We start from the raw sequence: 15,282 nt of genomic DNA, 5'->3' as shown, positions 1-15,282 counted from the left end.
TCATCATTTTCCTGCTTGATTATTTTGGACTTGGCGTTCTTCCCATTCTCTCTTGAACTGCTGGTGGCTACCTTGAGGTCATCAAAAAAATATGCTTGATTGTAAAGTGTTAGTCACTCAGTCGTGGCTGACTCTTTGTAACCCCGCGGACTGTAGCCCACCAGGCTTCTCTGTCCATGGAATTCTCCAGGTAAGAATACTGGAGTGAGTTTGCCATTCTCTTCTCCAGGGGATGGGGTTCCCAACCCAGAGATCGAACCCGGGTCTCCTGCATTGCAGGCAGATTCTTTACCGTCTGAGCCACCAGGGAACTTTTCTGTTTTGCCCACGGGACTGGTTTCCATTATCTACAGAAATGAGTGCACTCAAGAAAGGTTTGGAACCCTTGCTAAGGTTGCCTCTTTCAAGCCACCACTTACAACTCGCTGCCTGAGTGCATTTCTCTTGTAAGACCTTGCCTGTAGCAGCCAGCAGAAGCCAATACATGCTAGATTTTATGAGTTACAGGCTCTGTTAGCATATGATGACCTTTCAAGGCATCATAGATGACAGATCATATGTTTTGCTGTAACATAACAATGGTCACCAGCTTACCAGCGTGCAATAGTTTTCTTTGCTACCTAAAGTCCAATTTCCAAACCAATGCCACTTGTTTTAGGCTTTTAAAACAGTGTCACTTCCAGATATCAGATTTTGCATTAGTTAGGATACATGTTTGGTTGCTATAACAAACACTCAATTTAAGGATGACTTAAACAAAGGAGTTTACTTCTCTAGTGTTGTAGTCTGCAGACAATCTAAACCTGGAAGGGTGACTCTGAAACCTTGAACAAGCATTTTCCATCTTGGCTGTGACATAGCTGCTCTATCTCCTGCCATCACATTAGCATTCCAGCCATCAGAGGAGGAAAGGAACTCTTGCTCTTTCTTTTAAGGCCTGATCCAGAAGTTGCTCCCATCACTACCACTCACATTGGTCAAAGTAAGTCTCAAGGCCATATTTAACTGCAAGGGCTTGGAATTTAGGTCTTTGTTATAGGCAGCCATTCCAGTTAAAATTCAAGTGATTCTATTACAAAGGCAAGAAGAGAGAAAGAGTTATTAGGAGACAACTGGCAGTGTCTGGCACAGAATGTTTTTATCCTCATTTTACATTCGTGGAAACACGCTCAGAGAAAACAAGCAATGCTTTCCAAGGTCAAATGGCAGAACAAGAATTTTAACAAGGTCAATCTGACCCCAAAACAGATTTTCCCTCACATCCAACCAATATAGTGTGGTCATCAAGGTGCCCAGTGTTTACTAAGAGATAAAAGACATTCACACGTGAATAATTATGTGAGTGCCAGCCCAGTGTGCACTGAGATGTGCACACAGAGCATGGCTATAGGATCAGTGCAATGAGGGTGATTGAGCAAACTACCACTCCTGGAGATGGTGAAGGACAGGGAAGCCTGTTGTGCTGCAGTCCATGGAGTCGCAAAGAGTCGGACACGACTGAGTGACTGAGCAACTGAACAACCACAATAAGGGTAATGCAATCAAGGGAGACTTTATGGGAAGAGGAGCCCCTGCTTCTGGTCTTTCAGGTGAAATATGTCTGAGGTAAAGGGGAGAATGAGGTATTGCAGGAGACGGCGGTGGTGTGAGATGCACATGTTCTATATCTGGTTTGGATGTGAAGGTGTCCAGAGGATAAGGGGATGGGGCTTTGCAGGACCGAGGCACTACCTATCTCCAGGGATGGTCCACGTGACCTTTCCCCCATTTGAAATGTCCCATTGGCTGTGCCTTTGATATTCCGTCATCTGGGACCAAACAGGAACAAGCCGCAGGGGCCCTGCAGAAGGGGAACTACACCCGTCCCCAGTACTGACCAAGACACACATGACAGGCAAGCCTCTTTCTGGGTCTGTTCTCCTCCACCATCCCCATAGGCAGTACAGGGGCTTTGAGGGATGATGGGAAATACATTCACTTAATCAGCAAGAAATCCAGTAACCCATTACTGAGCATCTGTACACTCCATGGTGAGACAGGGATGGAAGAGGCTGGAAAGAGGAGAGGAAGGGGAGGGGGGCAGAGAGGAGAGCTGGAGCAGCTGGGTCAGCATTCCCAATTTGGACACTGACTCAGGCCCCAGGAATGCTAAGGAAGGGGGGTGGGTGTACAGCCACCAGAGCCAGCTGGGATCCTGTTGGCCCCAGGAGACGTAGAAACAGCACACACAGCAGAATGAGGGGTCTGTGGCTCCTGCACACCTGGATCTACCTCCACAGGTACAAACAGGTGTCTCTCACACTGGAGACAAGTGCAAGCCCACCGCACGCCGTCAAGGTGATTCTCAGGACTCCCCACCTGCCTGAACCATCCAGTTCCAGCTCCTTCACCTAGAGAAGAATGGCCCCTAGGACTCGAATAGTGACATCTGGACACACACTGGCCACTCTCCCAGGACCACCCACAAACCTCTTAGCCCCAACCTGCCAGCCGGCTGCAACCTGCCCTTTCTAATTCCAGCACCACCCATGACCCAGGTTTGTACAAGGGAGAGAGCTCAGCCCAACCGCCTCAGTTTTTCCTCCTTTGGCACCTGACAAAGATGAGAAGGGCCCTCAGAGAAGAAACCCTGGGTCTCTGAGAGACCCCCTCCTCCCACCCCAGCACCCACCCTCCCCCCCCACAGCAGGGTCCTTCTCTCCCATCATCGGACACCCAGGAGGCAGACAGAACCAGGCATCAAGATTCCAGGTGTGCCCCTCCCCTCGCCTCCCCAGCAGCCCCCAGGCTTCAGGGCTGGAGCAGCTGCACGAGTGGACCCCTTCCTCCCCAGTGCCCGACACCCAATCAGAGAGAACCCGATCCGGGAGGGCAGGGTGCCAGGGGCCGGGCCCAGAATAGTGCTGCCCAGATACAGTGTTGCGCACTTGCTCATGGAGCCCGCGGAGCTGGAGCACGCGCTGCTCAGGGTACCGGGGCCCCGGGGGGCCGGGAGCTGGGGCAGCTCAGGCCACAGGGCTGAGAGCACCCTGCCGCATGGATATGTGCGTGTGTGCGTGCATGTGGCTGTGTTTGACCACGATTTTCTCTGTGTATAGGAGCAGGAGGCTGTCTGCATGTGTATATTCTTGGTGTGAGTCTATGTGCTCGTGTGTGTGTCTGGGGAGAGTTGAGTATGCGAGTTTCTGAGTGTATGTAAGTGTCTGGGTAGGTTGTATGTGTTTATGTGTGTCTGTGGGGTGGATGTTTGTGTGCTTGTGGGGTGTGTGTGTGGTTGTGTATGTGTGGCGGGAAGGGCAGCTCCTGTGGTTCTGAGTGTAGGATGGTCTTCCCACCCCTTCAGTCACTCTTCTCCACACAGACCCCCTCCTGGAGCAGCTTTGGGGGACCTGAGCATCAAGGTAGGTGGGGCTGCCCCTCCTCATGGGCCCAGCCTCTTCTTCCACTTCCTTTCCTCCCAGGTCTCTAAGCTCCCAATCTCCCCCACCCCCACCCCACTAGCTTGTCGTCTTCTTTTCCTTCTTTGTTCCTACTTGCTTCTTCTTCCTCCTTTTCCCTCCCTCTTGCTTCCTCTTTCAGAAGAAGAAAGGAGGGGGGTGCATCTAGAGTCTGAAGATTTGGAGCCTCCTGACTTTATCACATGTTGGCTGTGTGATCTGTGGCAAATTGCTTAACCTCTCTGATCTCAGGTCCCTTGTTAGTAAAATAGGGATGATACTAATGTCTCCCTTATAAGATTGCTATGAGGTTTGAATGAGAAATACATTGGAGGAAAAGACCTTTGGATGTTTGCAAATATTGAATATTATCATTAATAACATTTCAATTGTTTTATTGTGTTACTCCCCATTAACCAAACAGGCCCCATTCCCCCTTCCAGAGATGAGCTTGCTAGAGCAAGGAGACAGCACTCCATGGCCATCACCAGCCATGACCACCAGCGCAGAAATAAGTCTTGGGGAACAGGGGACCAAGGTCTCAAGATGGACAAGCCAAGAGGATGTAGAAGAAGGGGAGCTGCCAGGCCTGGAGGGAGGTGAGGCCACGGCCAGTTCTGAGGAGATGGGACTGGGGCCAGGCGGAAGTCCCAGAGACTGGAGCTGGCCTTGTCCTGGATCCCTCTATAACACAGATGCATGACATCCTGTGGCCTGTTTCCCCACATGAGAGAGGGCAACTGCATTGCTGATCCAGGGGCCCAGCATGGCCAGCTCAGGACAGAGCCACGCCTCTGGTGTGACCCTCTCGGCTCTCTCACTCGCAAAATGGGGACCTCAGCATCCAGGCTTCCCACGCTGCTCTGAGGATGAAGGGAGACAACAGATGGGGAACATGCTTTGGAAGATGGAGTTACTGTCCTCTCCCTCTGAACAGGTCCCCAGTCCAGGCCAGCTGCTGAGTCCACCGGGCTGGAGGCCACATTCCCCAAGGCCACACCCTTGGCCCAAGCTACTCCCTTGTCTGGGGTGGGCACCCCCACAACAGAGCGAGACAGCCTCCCCCCTGACTGTACAGCCTCCGCTTCTGACTCCAGCACAGACGATCTGGATCTGGGCATAGAGTTCTCAGCCCCAGCAGCGTGGGGGGATGAACTCGGCCTGGTGGAGGAGAGGCCGGCCCAGTGCCCGTCCCCGCAGGTGCCGGTACTCAGGCTGGGCTGGGACGACGAGCTGCGGAAGCCGGGGGCCCAGGTCTACATGCACTTCATGCAGGAGCACACCTGCTACGATGCCATGGCAACCAGCTCCAAGCTGGTCATCTTCGACACCATGTTACAGGTGAGGCTGCCGCTCTACCCCACCTGCATACTCACAGCCCCCAGGATGCCCTGCCAGCCCTGCCCGGCTACAAGTCCCTTCCAGAATTCCTCCTTGGCGCCATGGAGACCGGGGGAGGGGAGCTTTTGCTCCCTGTGTGCACCCCCTAATTGTCATCCCAGCTCTACAACTCAGCATCTATAGGGTTTGGGGTAGGTCTTTTTACTTCGCTCATCTATAAAATGGGGACAGGAATGCCTGCTTTACCCTACAAGTTTCAGAGGACTCCTGGGCCAATCCAGGATGACTGGGAGCATTTTTCACACCCCGAATTGTATAGAAAGCATTTCTTCTCACTGTGTATCAAAGGGCAGAGAGTGGTATAGAGTAGAAACAAGGTATATCTATGACCCACAGTTCAATTTGATTCTAGCAGTATATGAACAAATATGTTTAATTTAGTAGCTTTGTATTCATTTTGATATGTGTTAGAAAGCTACAACCAGCACGTATGGATAGTATTGCCTCAGATGAGGCCAATATGAGTCAATGTAAAATATATTTAGAGAAAAATATTTTGTAAATATCAGATAATTACACCTCTAGTATTCAGATTGGCACAAATTATCCTGTGTGCATCTGTACACGTAGGACTTTGGTGTAGAAATACTGGGTTCGTTTCCTATGCCCTGGTGTGCCTGTTAAGGGGTCACCAAGTGCCCCTGGCCACCAGCAGCCTTATCTCTGTAGCAAATGTGCCCACAAGGGTCATGTAGAGTGGCAGACAGGCTCCTGGAGCGGAAGGCCTGTGAGAAGGTCCCATGGAAGGCCCCTGGTCAGGACAGGGGACTCTGAGAGGTGGTGAGCAACTCACCCTCAACTGTTCTCCCTGCGGCTCAGATCAAGAAGGCCTTCTTTGCCCTGGTGGCCAACGGCGTCCGGGCCGCACCTCTCTGGGACAGCAAGAAGCAGAGCTTCGTGGGTGAGGAGGGGCCAGGGAGGGGACAAGGGGAACCTTGTGGGGCGATTCTTGGGCTGAGCTCTGGGGCAGGGCCCTGGCTTGGGGGGAACAGGCTGGCTGGGAGATACCCATCTGTGGGACAGCTGTGACCAGCTGATGGAGAAGGGGCTGAGCCCTCCACCTGCCTCCTGCCACAGGGTCCAGGGTGAACCCCACTCCTCTCTCTCCCCTCTCCACCCCCACAGGGATGCTGACTATCACAGACTTCATCTTGGTTCTGCATCGCTATTACCGGTCCCCCCTGGTGAGGAGTGGGCTCAGGGTCCTGGGTGCACCATCTGGACTGGGGCAGAGGGAGTTCAGTGAGCCCACGTCTGACTTGGGGAATTCTATTGATGTTCTAGGTCCAGATCTATGAGATTGAAGAACACAAGATTGAGACCTGGAGGGGTGAGTGGGTAAAGGGTCCTGCAAAGGGGCTGAGGGTGTGTGGGGCCAAGGACCCAGGGTAGAGGATGGGCAGGGGGGATATCCTGGAGGGGGCAGGGAAAGGGTAATAGAGAGCTCAGAGGGCCCAAAGGAGGGGAGATAATCTGGGGGCTGCTGTGTGAGACAGGGTGGCCAGCTCCCTTGCCCTGACTCTGCTTTTCTGCAGAGATCTACCTTCAAGGCTGCTTCAAGCCTCTGGTCTCCATCTCTCCCAGTGACAGGTAAGCATCCCCAGACAACCACTTGAGCCTCCTCGCCCTGCACAGACCCCCCTCACCAGCTCCTCAGTTCTGAATTCATGGGCTCATTCTTGGCGGACTGCAGAGAAGGCAGCCTCGGCACCCTGTCCTCCTTCCCTGGGTCTGGGGTAAAGGCATCTCTCCCCAGGCGGCCCCAGCCTCATCAGTCCCACTTCTGCAGCCTGTTTGAAGCTGTCTACACCCTCATCAAGAACCGTATCCACCGCCTGCCGGTCCTGGACCCAGTCTCAGGCGCCGTGCTGCACATCCTCACACACAAACGGCTTCTCAAGTTCCTGCACATCTTTGTGAGCCTGGGCACAGCCTCAAGGGGCCAGAGGGGCAGAGAAGGCTTCTGCCCTAGGGGTTGGGAGGGAGCGGCTGGGAGCCCCCTGGGGGCTACTTCACCCAGAACCCTACCTGTCTCCAACCCAACCAGCGCACCCTGCTGCCCCGGCCCTCCTTCCTCTCCCGCACCATCCAAGATCTGGGCATAGGCACATTCCGAGACTTGGCCGTGGTGCTGGAAAGGGCACCCATCCTCACTGCGCTGGACATCTTTGTGGACCGGCGCGTGTCTGCACTGCCGGTGATCAACGAAGCTGGTACCTACACCCAGGATGGGGACTCTGGCTGGGGTGGGGCTGTGGGGAGCTGGGGTCTATGTGACCTTAGCTCGAGACCCAGGATGGAGTCAGGGCTGGAAGTCTCTGCCTGCTTTGAGCCTTAGATCAATTACTTAGCCTCTCTACGCCAGACGTCAGGTTCTTGCTCTGAGAATCAGCTGTAAACTGCTTCAAAGTTAAAAATCAGCATAATGAAGTTGGCTATCAAGAAATGTTTTACTTTATTTTTGATTACGAAAAATTTCAAGTGTATAAAAATGGTAGGGAACACTGTATAATGAACCCCATGGATCCACCTGGATTAACTATTGTTAACACATTGCCATAACCAGTTCTTCCTCCTTTTTTTTTATGCTAAAGTAATTTAAAATAAATTATAGAATCATGTCATTTCACCTGAACACTTCATCTGCATCTCTTAAATAAGCGTATTTCCTATGTCACCTGACAAAATTGCGAATAATGTATTAATGTTATCTAAAATCCTATCCTAACTCTCATTTCCCCATTTTTCCCAAGAATTATTTTTTTATAGTTGATTTGTTCAAATCAGGAACAAATTAAGGTCTATGCTTTGAATTTGCTTCTTTTATCCCTTCAGTGTCTCTGTGGCCTTTACATTGGTCCTCTGTTCCTGTGTTTCCTGTAAACTGGAAATTAGTTCTAAAGGCTCATGCAGATTCAGGCTATACATTTGAGGCTAGACTATCTCAGAAGTGATGCCACGTACTCATATCTCATCATATCAGGAGGCATGGTGTCGGGTGTCCGTCTCTGGAGACGCTGTTTTATCCCTGGGTTCAGGGTGGTGGCAGCCTGATGCCTCATTATAAATCCAGTAGCCTGGAGGGGTGGGGAGGATGTTGAGGAGTTCATTCCAAAAGCCCACACTAGGCCCTTGCACAGCATCCTGATTCTGACCTGAACCTTTCCCCTGTCTTCTCTCACCTTCCCCCTCTGCCCCTCCAACCCCTGCAGGACAGGTCGTGGGCCTCTACTCCCGCTTTGATGTGATTGTAAGTGCCTAGGGGGATGAAGGGGAGCTGGGGGTGCCACAGGGAGACTGTAGGGGAGGGAGTATCTGACGACCAGGGGGTTCTTGAGCCTTGGGGGACTGGAGCCTGGCTGAAGGCTGATGAGGAGCGCTGCTCCCTCCCTGCCCAGCACCTGGCAGCCCAACAAACATACAACCACCTGGACATAAGTGTGGGAGAAGCACTGAGGCGGAGGACGGTGTGTCTGGAGGGAGTCCTTTCCTGCCAGCCCCACGAAACCTTGGGGGAAGTCATCGACCGGATTGCCCGGGAGCAGGTACCCCGCGCCCCTTCAGACACATTCCCAACACGTGGGGCCAGCCTTCTCATGAGCAGCTCCAGCTCGCTCTATTCATCAGGCACCTGCCCCACCCTCCCATCACATGGCCAAACTTTCAGTGTCCACACTGGTCGGCGATGGGTGCTGTCCCTGGGGCCCTCAGGCCAAGGGCAGCAGCCGCTGACCACCCCAGGGCAGGCAGAGCTCCTGCTAACTGGGAGACACTGGTTTACTAGAAGACACTCTCTTGCTCTTCCCGTTTTGTTAAATTGTTGTCCCTGATTCTCAGTGTCAACCTGATCGGCTGCTGTAGCCACATGGCGCTGCCCCCTCACTGAGCCTCTGTGGACCCACAGGTGCACCGGCTGGTGCTTGTGGATGAAACCCAGCACCTCCTGGGCGTGGTGTCCCTCTCCGACATCCTTCAAGCTCTAGTGCTCAGCCCCGCTGGCATCGATGCCCTTGGGGCCTGAGAACATCAGAGTCCTCATTCTTGGGCCACCTTCCACACCTGGAAGCCAGTGAAGAGAGCCGGGGACTCGGCCTTCACCTCCCCCACTCCCTTTTGTGGGTTCCGCTCTTGTTCAGGTAGGCTCTGCTCTGTACCACTGACCTCAGCCCCAGCCCCTCAGTCTCCCCAGGGAACCCACATCTCAGATTGGGGCCCCCTGAGGAGGGGAGGGACCCAGCTCGAGCTGAGCAGCCTCGTGAAAACTGCAAGTGTCAGGAGTCATTGTGGGCCACTGCTTTGTCCCGTTCTCAGCTGAGGTGACGGAGGCCCTCATAAGAGGGGTGGACAGGGGCCGGAGTAAAGGCAAGGGCAGGGATGTGACTTCAGGGGCCCCGGGGAAAATTGACCCGACCTCTCACAATTCAATTTCCGCCTGCCTGGGCTTCCACTGGGAGGAAGCCAGTTACTAAACCTGGGCTGAATGGAATTTCCACACCCGGTAAGAACTAAGGCTGAAAGGAGAGAGCTTGTCTAAGTACTCATCGCAGTCCACTGGACATGATCTCACACTCTTTCCTGGCAGCACATTTGCCAGGGGGTTGCAGAGGGTGGGGGCGCAGGTTCCACCTTCTTGGCAAAGGATGGCAAGACTGAGGTTCTCCTATTGGAAAGACAACCTCCCCTCCTTATTTAGTCTTCCTCTTTCCCTCACAGGCTTCTCTAGCCCTCCCCAATTGCCCCCTGCCCTGCCCGTGCTCCCAGAAGCCCTCAGGAATGCCCAGTCCACCGTGAATGATGAAATTAAAGAGAACAGCTGAGTCAAGCCCGGAGCTCTTGGAATCAGAGGCACTAGGATTACCCCAGGGCTGACTGCTCTATGCCACCCACACTGCTCTCCCCCACCTGGCCTCAGTGACATGGGGAGCCCTCAGTCAGGGGGTCTGGAATTCAGGCAGGGGCTCTGGATTCCTCAGCTTCTGGATTATCTGGCATCAAGCCCCCAGCTCCTGGAGTCCCAGCTGCGCTTCCCCCACGGACGCTGCCCTAGCGGTTCCTCCCAACTTTGTCACTGCCCTCCTGCTCCCCCAGCACTGCATTTCAGGGCTGCCTGCAGGGCCCCACAGAGCAGCAGTTTTGTAGGGCTGCCGGTTGGAGTGGGGTTCCCTCTCCATTCTCAACCTTAGCTCTCACCATTGAGCAGTGTTCTCAGTCCCCAGGGAGGGCCTGCATTTGGGTCACTGAGGATGAACCATCGAGACAACAAAAAGGAAACGAACAGCCCATGAACTCAGATTTTATCATTTTCACTCAGAAAATGCTATGGTCATCTGATCTGAACTTTTGGCAAGACCCCTCCACCATCCTTTCTGAATTCAAAGACACGAAGGAAAATCTGTAATTGACAAACTCTGCAAGTGGCGTTTCTGTTGCTTATGGAGTGTTATTCCACCAAATGTCTTTTTCATTGTTTGTTTATAACAAAATTATAAAGAAAATGTTAGTTACTTATGTACTGGGTACTATTCAGACCCCAAACTCTAACCTGTAAGAAACATAATTTTTCTAACCTGAATGTAACTTCTTTTATGAACTCCATTTCACCAAGTGGTAGAAATTAATCTCAGTCAATTTGGGGTTCCCCTCCCACCTTTTCTCAGAGTTAAGTTCAGTGATGCGGGAGGCTTGGGATGTAAGACTTTGCTCCTCAGCCATCAATCATCCACCCATGCCAACACCTGCTGAAACATCCCCATTTCCATGTGACTGTCCCTTGGTTGGTCACCAGTGGGTGTGGCCCCTGCTAGGTGCCCCCTCCCTCCCCACCATGAAGCTTCTTTGGGTCTGCCTGCTGGGCTGTGAGGACATTCTAGCTCCTGGTCCCACACCCCTCTAGACTTCAGGAAGCTCTGTGGGGCCATCCTAAGCCCACCTGTTGAGACAGACAGCAAGTGGTCTGGTTTACCCTAACTTTTCCTGTTTTCCCAGCCTCTACCCAGGAAACATGGGGCCCAGGGCTTTCCTACCCTTATCATCTCTGAGCCTCTCTGGGGTGTTTGTCATACTCCCCTCTCACTTCAGACACTGCTCTCTTGTCAGGGCCCTTTTCTCATCCCTCCCGCCAAATGTCAGTCTATAGTCTCTTTGCTTCCTCAGCTCCCACCAGCCTGTGGAATCTTTACGCAGTTGGGGAAAGAAGGGGCCTTTTGCTCTAGCCCATCATATATTCTTCCAAATGCACTGTAAGCGTCTTGAGTTCTTGCCATCTGCCCCACTGAGTCAGGCTGGGCTTTGCTGTGTCACCCCCTCCCCTGTGATAACAGACACTGCAGGCCTGCTGTTGCGGGGGAGGTTAATGTTTCTAGAATATGATCCTACCCTGTTTAGCTCACAGAGCAACAGAGTGGGGCCATCTGCTTTCATGAGTCAGGCAGAAAGTGAAGGCATTTTCTCACAGACACTCAACTTCCATTTCCGGTTTTGCCATAACCAGTGGGCCAGTGCTGGTTCTGCTCTGGCCCTACCTAGAAAGGTCCTGGGTCTTGGGTTCAAGTGGGAGGATGGGATGGGGGTGCCCTCAGGGCTGTCTCAGGTGAGTGTCCTTGGGGAACCAGGGAGAGCTGTCTTGCCCAGCTCTAGGATGAGTGTAGCAGGGTCTGTCTTTGAGGCAATGCCCCACATGGCTCAAACCAGGGCTGATGTCCTGATTTTTCACTCTCCAGAGAGAAAGTTGCATGGGAAAGAGCCCACATATTATATCATATCTATCCTGTGGTGTGTGTTTTTCTTTTTCAAATTTGTTTGGCTCTGCTGCAGGTTTCGGGCCCTAGTTCCCTGACCATGGATCAAATCCAGGTCCCCTGCGTTGGAAGCATGGAATCTTAACCATCGGACCACCAGGGAAGTCCCCATGAATGCTTTCTAAGCCTTAAGGGTTTTTTTAATTGAAGCAGAGTTTATTTACAACATTGTATCCAATAGGTATTTTATATATTTGAATGAATCACTGACAAAGAAAGTAATGTTTTTCCATTTATGTTAAAAGTCTTGTCCAGGCAATGAGATGAAATATAAACTGAGAGATGCCATTGTAATTTCCAAGAAAAGCCAAAGAACTTCATGTATGCTAACTGCCATATTTGTTTTTCTATAGGCATATTTCAATAAATAGCCAGTGAGAATTTGCTGTATGACTCAGGGAACTCAAGCCGGGGCTCTGTGACAACCTAGAGGGGTGGCATGGAGAGGGAGGTGGGAGGAAGATTCAAGAGGGAAGGGTATATGTATACCTATGGCTGATTCATGTTGATGTATGGCAGAAACCAACACAATATTGCAAAGCAACTATCCTTCAATTAAAATAAATTTTTACAAATGTAAAGAACCTCAAGTATAAAGAGACAACCTCTGACCAATCCCATACTGAATTTTGTCTTTTCCTGTTTTGAGTAGGAGTCTTTGACACTTTTCCTCCCAGAGCTGTGTCTGTGGACGCTCCAGTAGCAACCTCTGGGCAAGGTTTCACAGCTACGTTAATAGCACTTCAGCTCGTCTTTTAGAACACAGCCTGTCACTTGTCACTTTCAGGGGGAAGCCTCTGAGGCTGTGCCTACACTTCACCAAAATGTAAGAGGATATAGCCTGCTCCTTGATTCAGCCTCACGAGGACATCATTACATCACCCATCCTCTGAGCTCTTGTCTCAGTTCTGCATCTCTGATTTCTGATTAGAGACTGGATTTTAGGCCCTTCAGATGTACAGCAGGGCACTGCTGCCTCAGTTTTCTGTGGTATCTTTGGAGGTATAACTTCCAGTGGCAGCTATTTCTACAATAATCTCACCAAACTGGTCTTTATAGATTTTTAAAAATTGAGATGTAACTCACCTACTGTTAAATTCACTGTTTCAATGTGTACCATTCAGCAGTACTTAGTATATTCACCTAGCCATGCAAACATCACCACTATCCAATTTCAGAACACACTCATCACCCCAAAGAATCTCTTAGCAATCACTCCCCATACACTTCTCCCGGCAACCACTAGCTCACTTTCTATCTCTATGGATTTGCTTATTCTAGGCATTTTTATGTCAACGGAATCATACAAGATGTGGTTTTTGTGTCTGGTTTCCTTCATGAACATAATGTTTTCAAAGTTCATCCATGATGTAGCATGAATCAGTACTTCATTCCTTTTTTATGGCTGAATACTATCTATTCTAACCTACAGATATACCAGATCTTCACAGATTTTGATGTGAGATTAGCCTATAAATTCATTAACTGAGCCACAGACCATGAACCCTGACACTCTTCCGCAGCTGCTAAAAACCTCAATCCCAGCCACATCATATGACTTCCTCCTCCTCTCCACCCTCAACCCAAAATGCCAGCACTGAGGGGTCCCCGTGGTTTGGGCAGCTGACCCTTGGTGGTCTGGAAGAGCTGCCCACTGGGAAAGGCAGCAGTCTGCTCCGGTCGACTTTGTGCAGAGATCCTGGCCCCCTCAGTGTCCAGCCCCCATCCTGTACATTTACAAAGAGCTCTCACTGGTGAAGCCCTACACTGGTGGATTTGAGAGCCATGGGCTTGTAATCAAGCATCCCCGCTCAGTTCTCTCCAGGTTTCTCTTTTTAATATGGAAAGCTCTGTAGCCTCCTCTCGCCTTCCCTTCCTCCTAGTCCAGTCTCTTCTCATTCAACATTTATTCATTAACTTGATTGACTCTGTGCTAGACACAGAGTTAGACACTGGGATTGTGCCCTCTGTGGGGTTCCCACCTGGCTGGGGAGACAGTCGGGCCTAGGACACAGTGAACACGCTGAGCGCTTGGTTTTACGGGTGGACAGGAGATAGCACAAGAGGAAGTGTTCGCACTTGCCCAGAGAGGTCAGGGAAGGCTTTGCAGAGGCAGTGACATTTGAGCTGAGTCCTGAGGAAGAGCAAGTTCTCTGAGATGATACGCCATTTGGTGAAGAGGGTGTTCCAAGGAGACGGGACATGAAGTACCAAGTATTGAGGCTGGAAAGAGCAGAACGTGCTCGGGGGAGATACAAGGAATTGGGGCACTGCTGTGGAAAGCATGCAGGTGGTGGGCGAGTACAGAGAGCAGGCTGCTAGAACACAAGCCTTCTAAGCCACTATAACTTTAGACCTTGCCTCAGGACTGAGAGAAGCCGTGGAAGAATGTTAATCAGGGCAATGACGTGGTTTTTTTTTTTTTTTTAATAGGCTCAAACTCAAATCTCCACAGACATAAGAAAGTCTAGCTTTCTATGACTCAGCAGAAATTTCCCACTGGGGCTGGGCCTCCTCGAGGCTGGGATTAGTTGAATTTTCAGGCTTGTATTACCGGGCACTGGATCTCCATGCCAACCCACTTTCCTTCTAGTTGGCTTCCTGTACTGAAGGGGCTAGAAAATTAAAGACTACAATCCCCAGACTGTCTCAAAGCTGGAGTTCCAGGTAGGACCTAGGCTCCGCCTCTTAGTTGTATGCAAGAGATCTGAAAGTTGTTCGTGAGGCAGAGACCACCCTCTGCACCTCCTGTTTCTTCTGCTGTCAGGGGCGGTCGAGAGGAGGGGGCATCTTTTCTTTTTCTGTTTAGTCAGCACAGATCTGGGAGACATGGAGTAGCTTTGGGGCCAACAGTCGTAGTGAGTTTCCCAAACCCCATCCTCCTGAGTGTGGCTTCCCAGACTGATGAGCCTCCCCAGGGGTATCCCTAGAATCATTCCCGTAGGCCTACCCTAGAGCTCTTCCAACCATTTTTGTGACCTCACTGCCTGTATCTAAGCACCTTCTGTTCAAAATATGGTGTCCTCTCTGTGCCTGGGGAGTGGATTGGCAGCTTCTGCCTGGACAGGGCCTTAGCCGATGCTAGGTAAGGCCACGACTTCTCTGTGAGATCTGGGAAAGCATAGGATGTGCTCAGCTTCCATGGAGGGAGGCGGCTCTGCCTCCCTCTAAGTTTCCTAAGTGGGAGAGCGTGTTCCCCAACCACAGAAAGAGCTTCAGATGCTGGGTTGTCAACAAGGCTGACAAAGATCTCCAGTTATGAAAGAAAACACTTTATTCAGTATTTTCCCCCAAGGTTAGCAATGTGCCATGGCAGCAGCCTTTTATCTGAGAGGGAGATGCTCAACATGATACAAAGTAGCAAAAGCTCAGGTTCTGCAGGAAGCACACTGAGGTTCTCCAACCTCTGGTGCCTGGCATGTGCTTTCTCTCCGTCTTTGTGTGCCCGGGGAAGGGGGGAAGCAAGGGCCCAGCTCAGCTCTGTCTCTGCAGGAAACGCAGGCCCACCTTCTTGTTGGGAACCAGAACAATGCGAGCCACACTCGTCACCTCCCCCGTCTCAGGGGCCAGGACCACCTCATACTGCTGGATCAGCTGGGAGGTAAAAGGCACAGGGGCTCTTAGAGTCTGTGACCTCCATCCACCGC

At 51.5% G+C, this 15,282-nt stretch overlaps 2 protein-coding genes across 13 annotated transcripts in view; one reads left to right on the top strand and one right to left on the bottom strand.

Moving 5' to 3' along the window:
* The first annotated feature begins 1,362 nt into the window (after nt 1-1,362).
* On the top strand, nt 1,363-12,021 carry PRKAG3 (protein kinase AMP-activated non-catalytic subunit gamma 3). Of its 12 annotated transcripts, none has more exons than XM_081584086.1 (14): nt 1,363-1,532; nt 2,280-2,537; nt 3,881-4,036; nt 4,375-4,778; nt 5,658-5,739; nt 5,964-6,022; nt 6,123-6,168; nt 6,374-6,428; nt 6,628-6,754; nt 6,886-7,051; nt 8,051-8,088; nt 8,237-8,383; nt 8,743-8,974; nt 9,552-12,021. In XM_081584086.1, the coding sequence occupies exons 3-13, from the start codon at nt 3,883-3,885 to the stop codon at nt 8,857-8,859; spliced, it is 1,395 nt and encodes a 464-aa protein (XP_081440212.1). In that variant the 5' UTR covers nt 1,363-1,532; nt 2,280-2,537; nt 3,881-3,882; the 3' UTR covers nt 8,860-8,974; nt 9,552-12,021. The 12 variants fall into 12 exon arrangements, with proteins under 12 accessions (XP_081440212.1, XP_081440211.1, XP_081440207.1 ...); XM_081584081.1 differs by lacking the exons at nt 1,363-1,532; nt 2,280-2,537 and adding exons at nt 2,924-2,969; nt 3,362-3,401; XM_081584082.1 differs by lacking the exons at nt 1,363-1,532; nt 2,280-2,537 and adding exons at nt 2,924-2,969; nt 3,362-3,401 and having other exon boundaries at nt 8,743-9,017; nt 9,532-12,021.
* Nucleotides 12,022-14,886: 2,865 nt separating this feature from the next.
* Nucleotides 14,887-15,282, bottom strand: part of CYP27A1 (cytochrome P450 family 27 subfamily A member 1) — a 38,770-nt gene continuing 38,374 nt past the window's right edge. Inside the window, exon 9 of the mRNA XM_081584089.1 lies at nt 14,887-15,229. Coding sequence (XP_081440215.1) covers nt 15,110-15,229 — 120 coding nt within the window. The 3' untranslated portion in view covers nt 14,887-15,109. The remainder of the gene's footprint in view (nt 15,230-15,282) is intronic.

This window comes from Giraffa tippelskirchi, chromosome 3 (assembly GCF_054371585.1).
Source record: "Giraffa tippelskirchi isolate mGirTip1 chromosome 3, T2T-mGirTip1v1.2.pri, whole genome shotgun sequence".
NCBI classification, from domain to species: domain Eukaryota; kingdom Metazoa; phylum Chordata; class Mammalia; order Artiodactyla; family Giraffidae; genus Giraffa; species Giraffa tippelskirchi.
The sequence above is the reverse complement of the archived record's forward strand: the minus strand, read 5'-3'. Positions and strand labels throughout refer to the sequence as shown.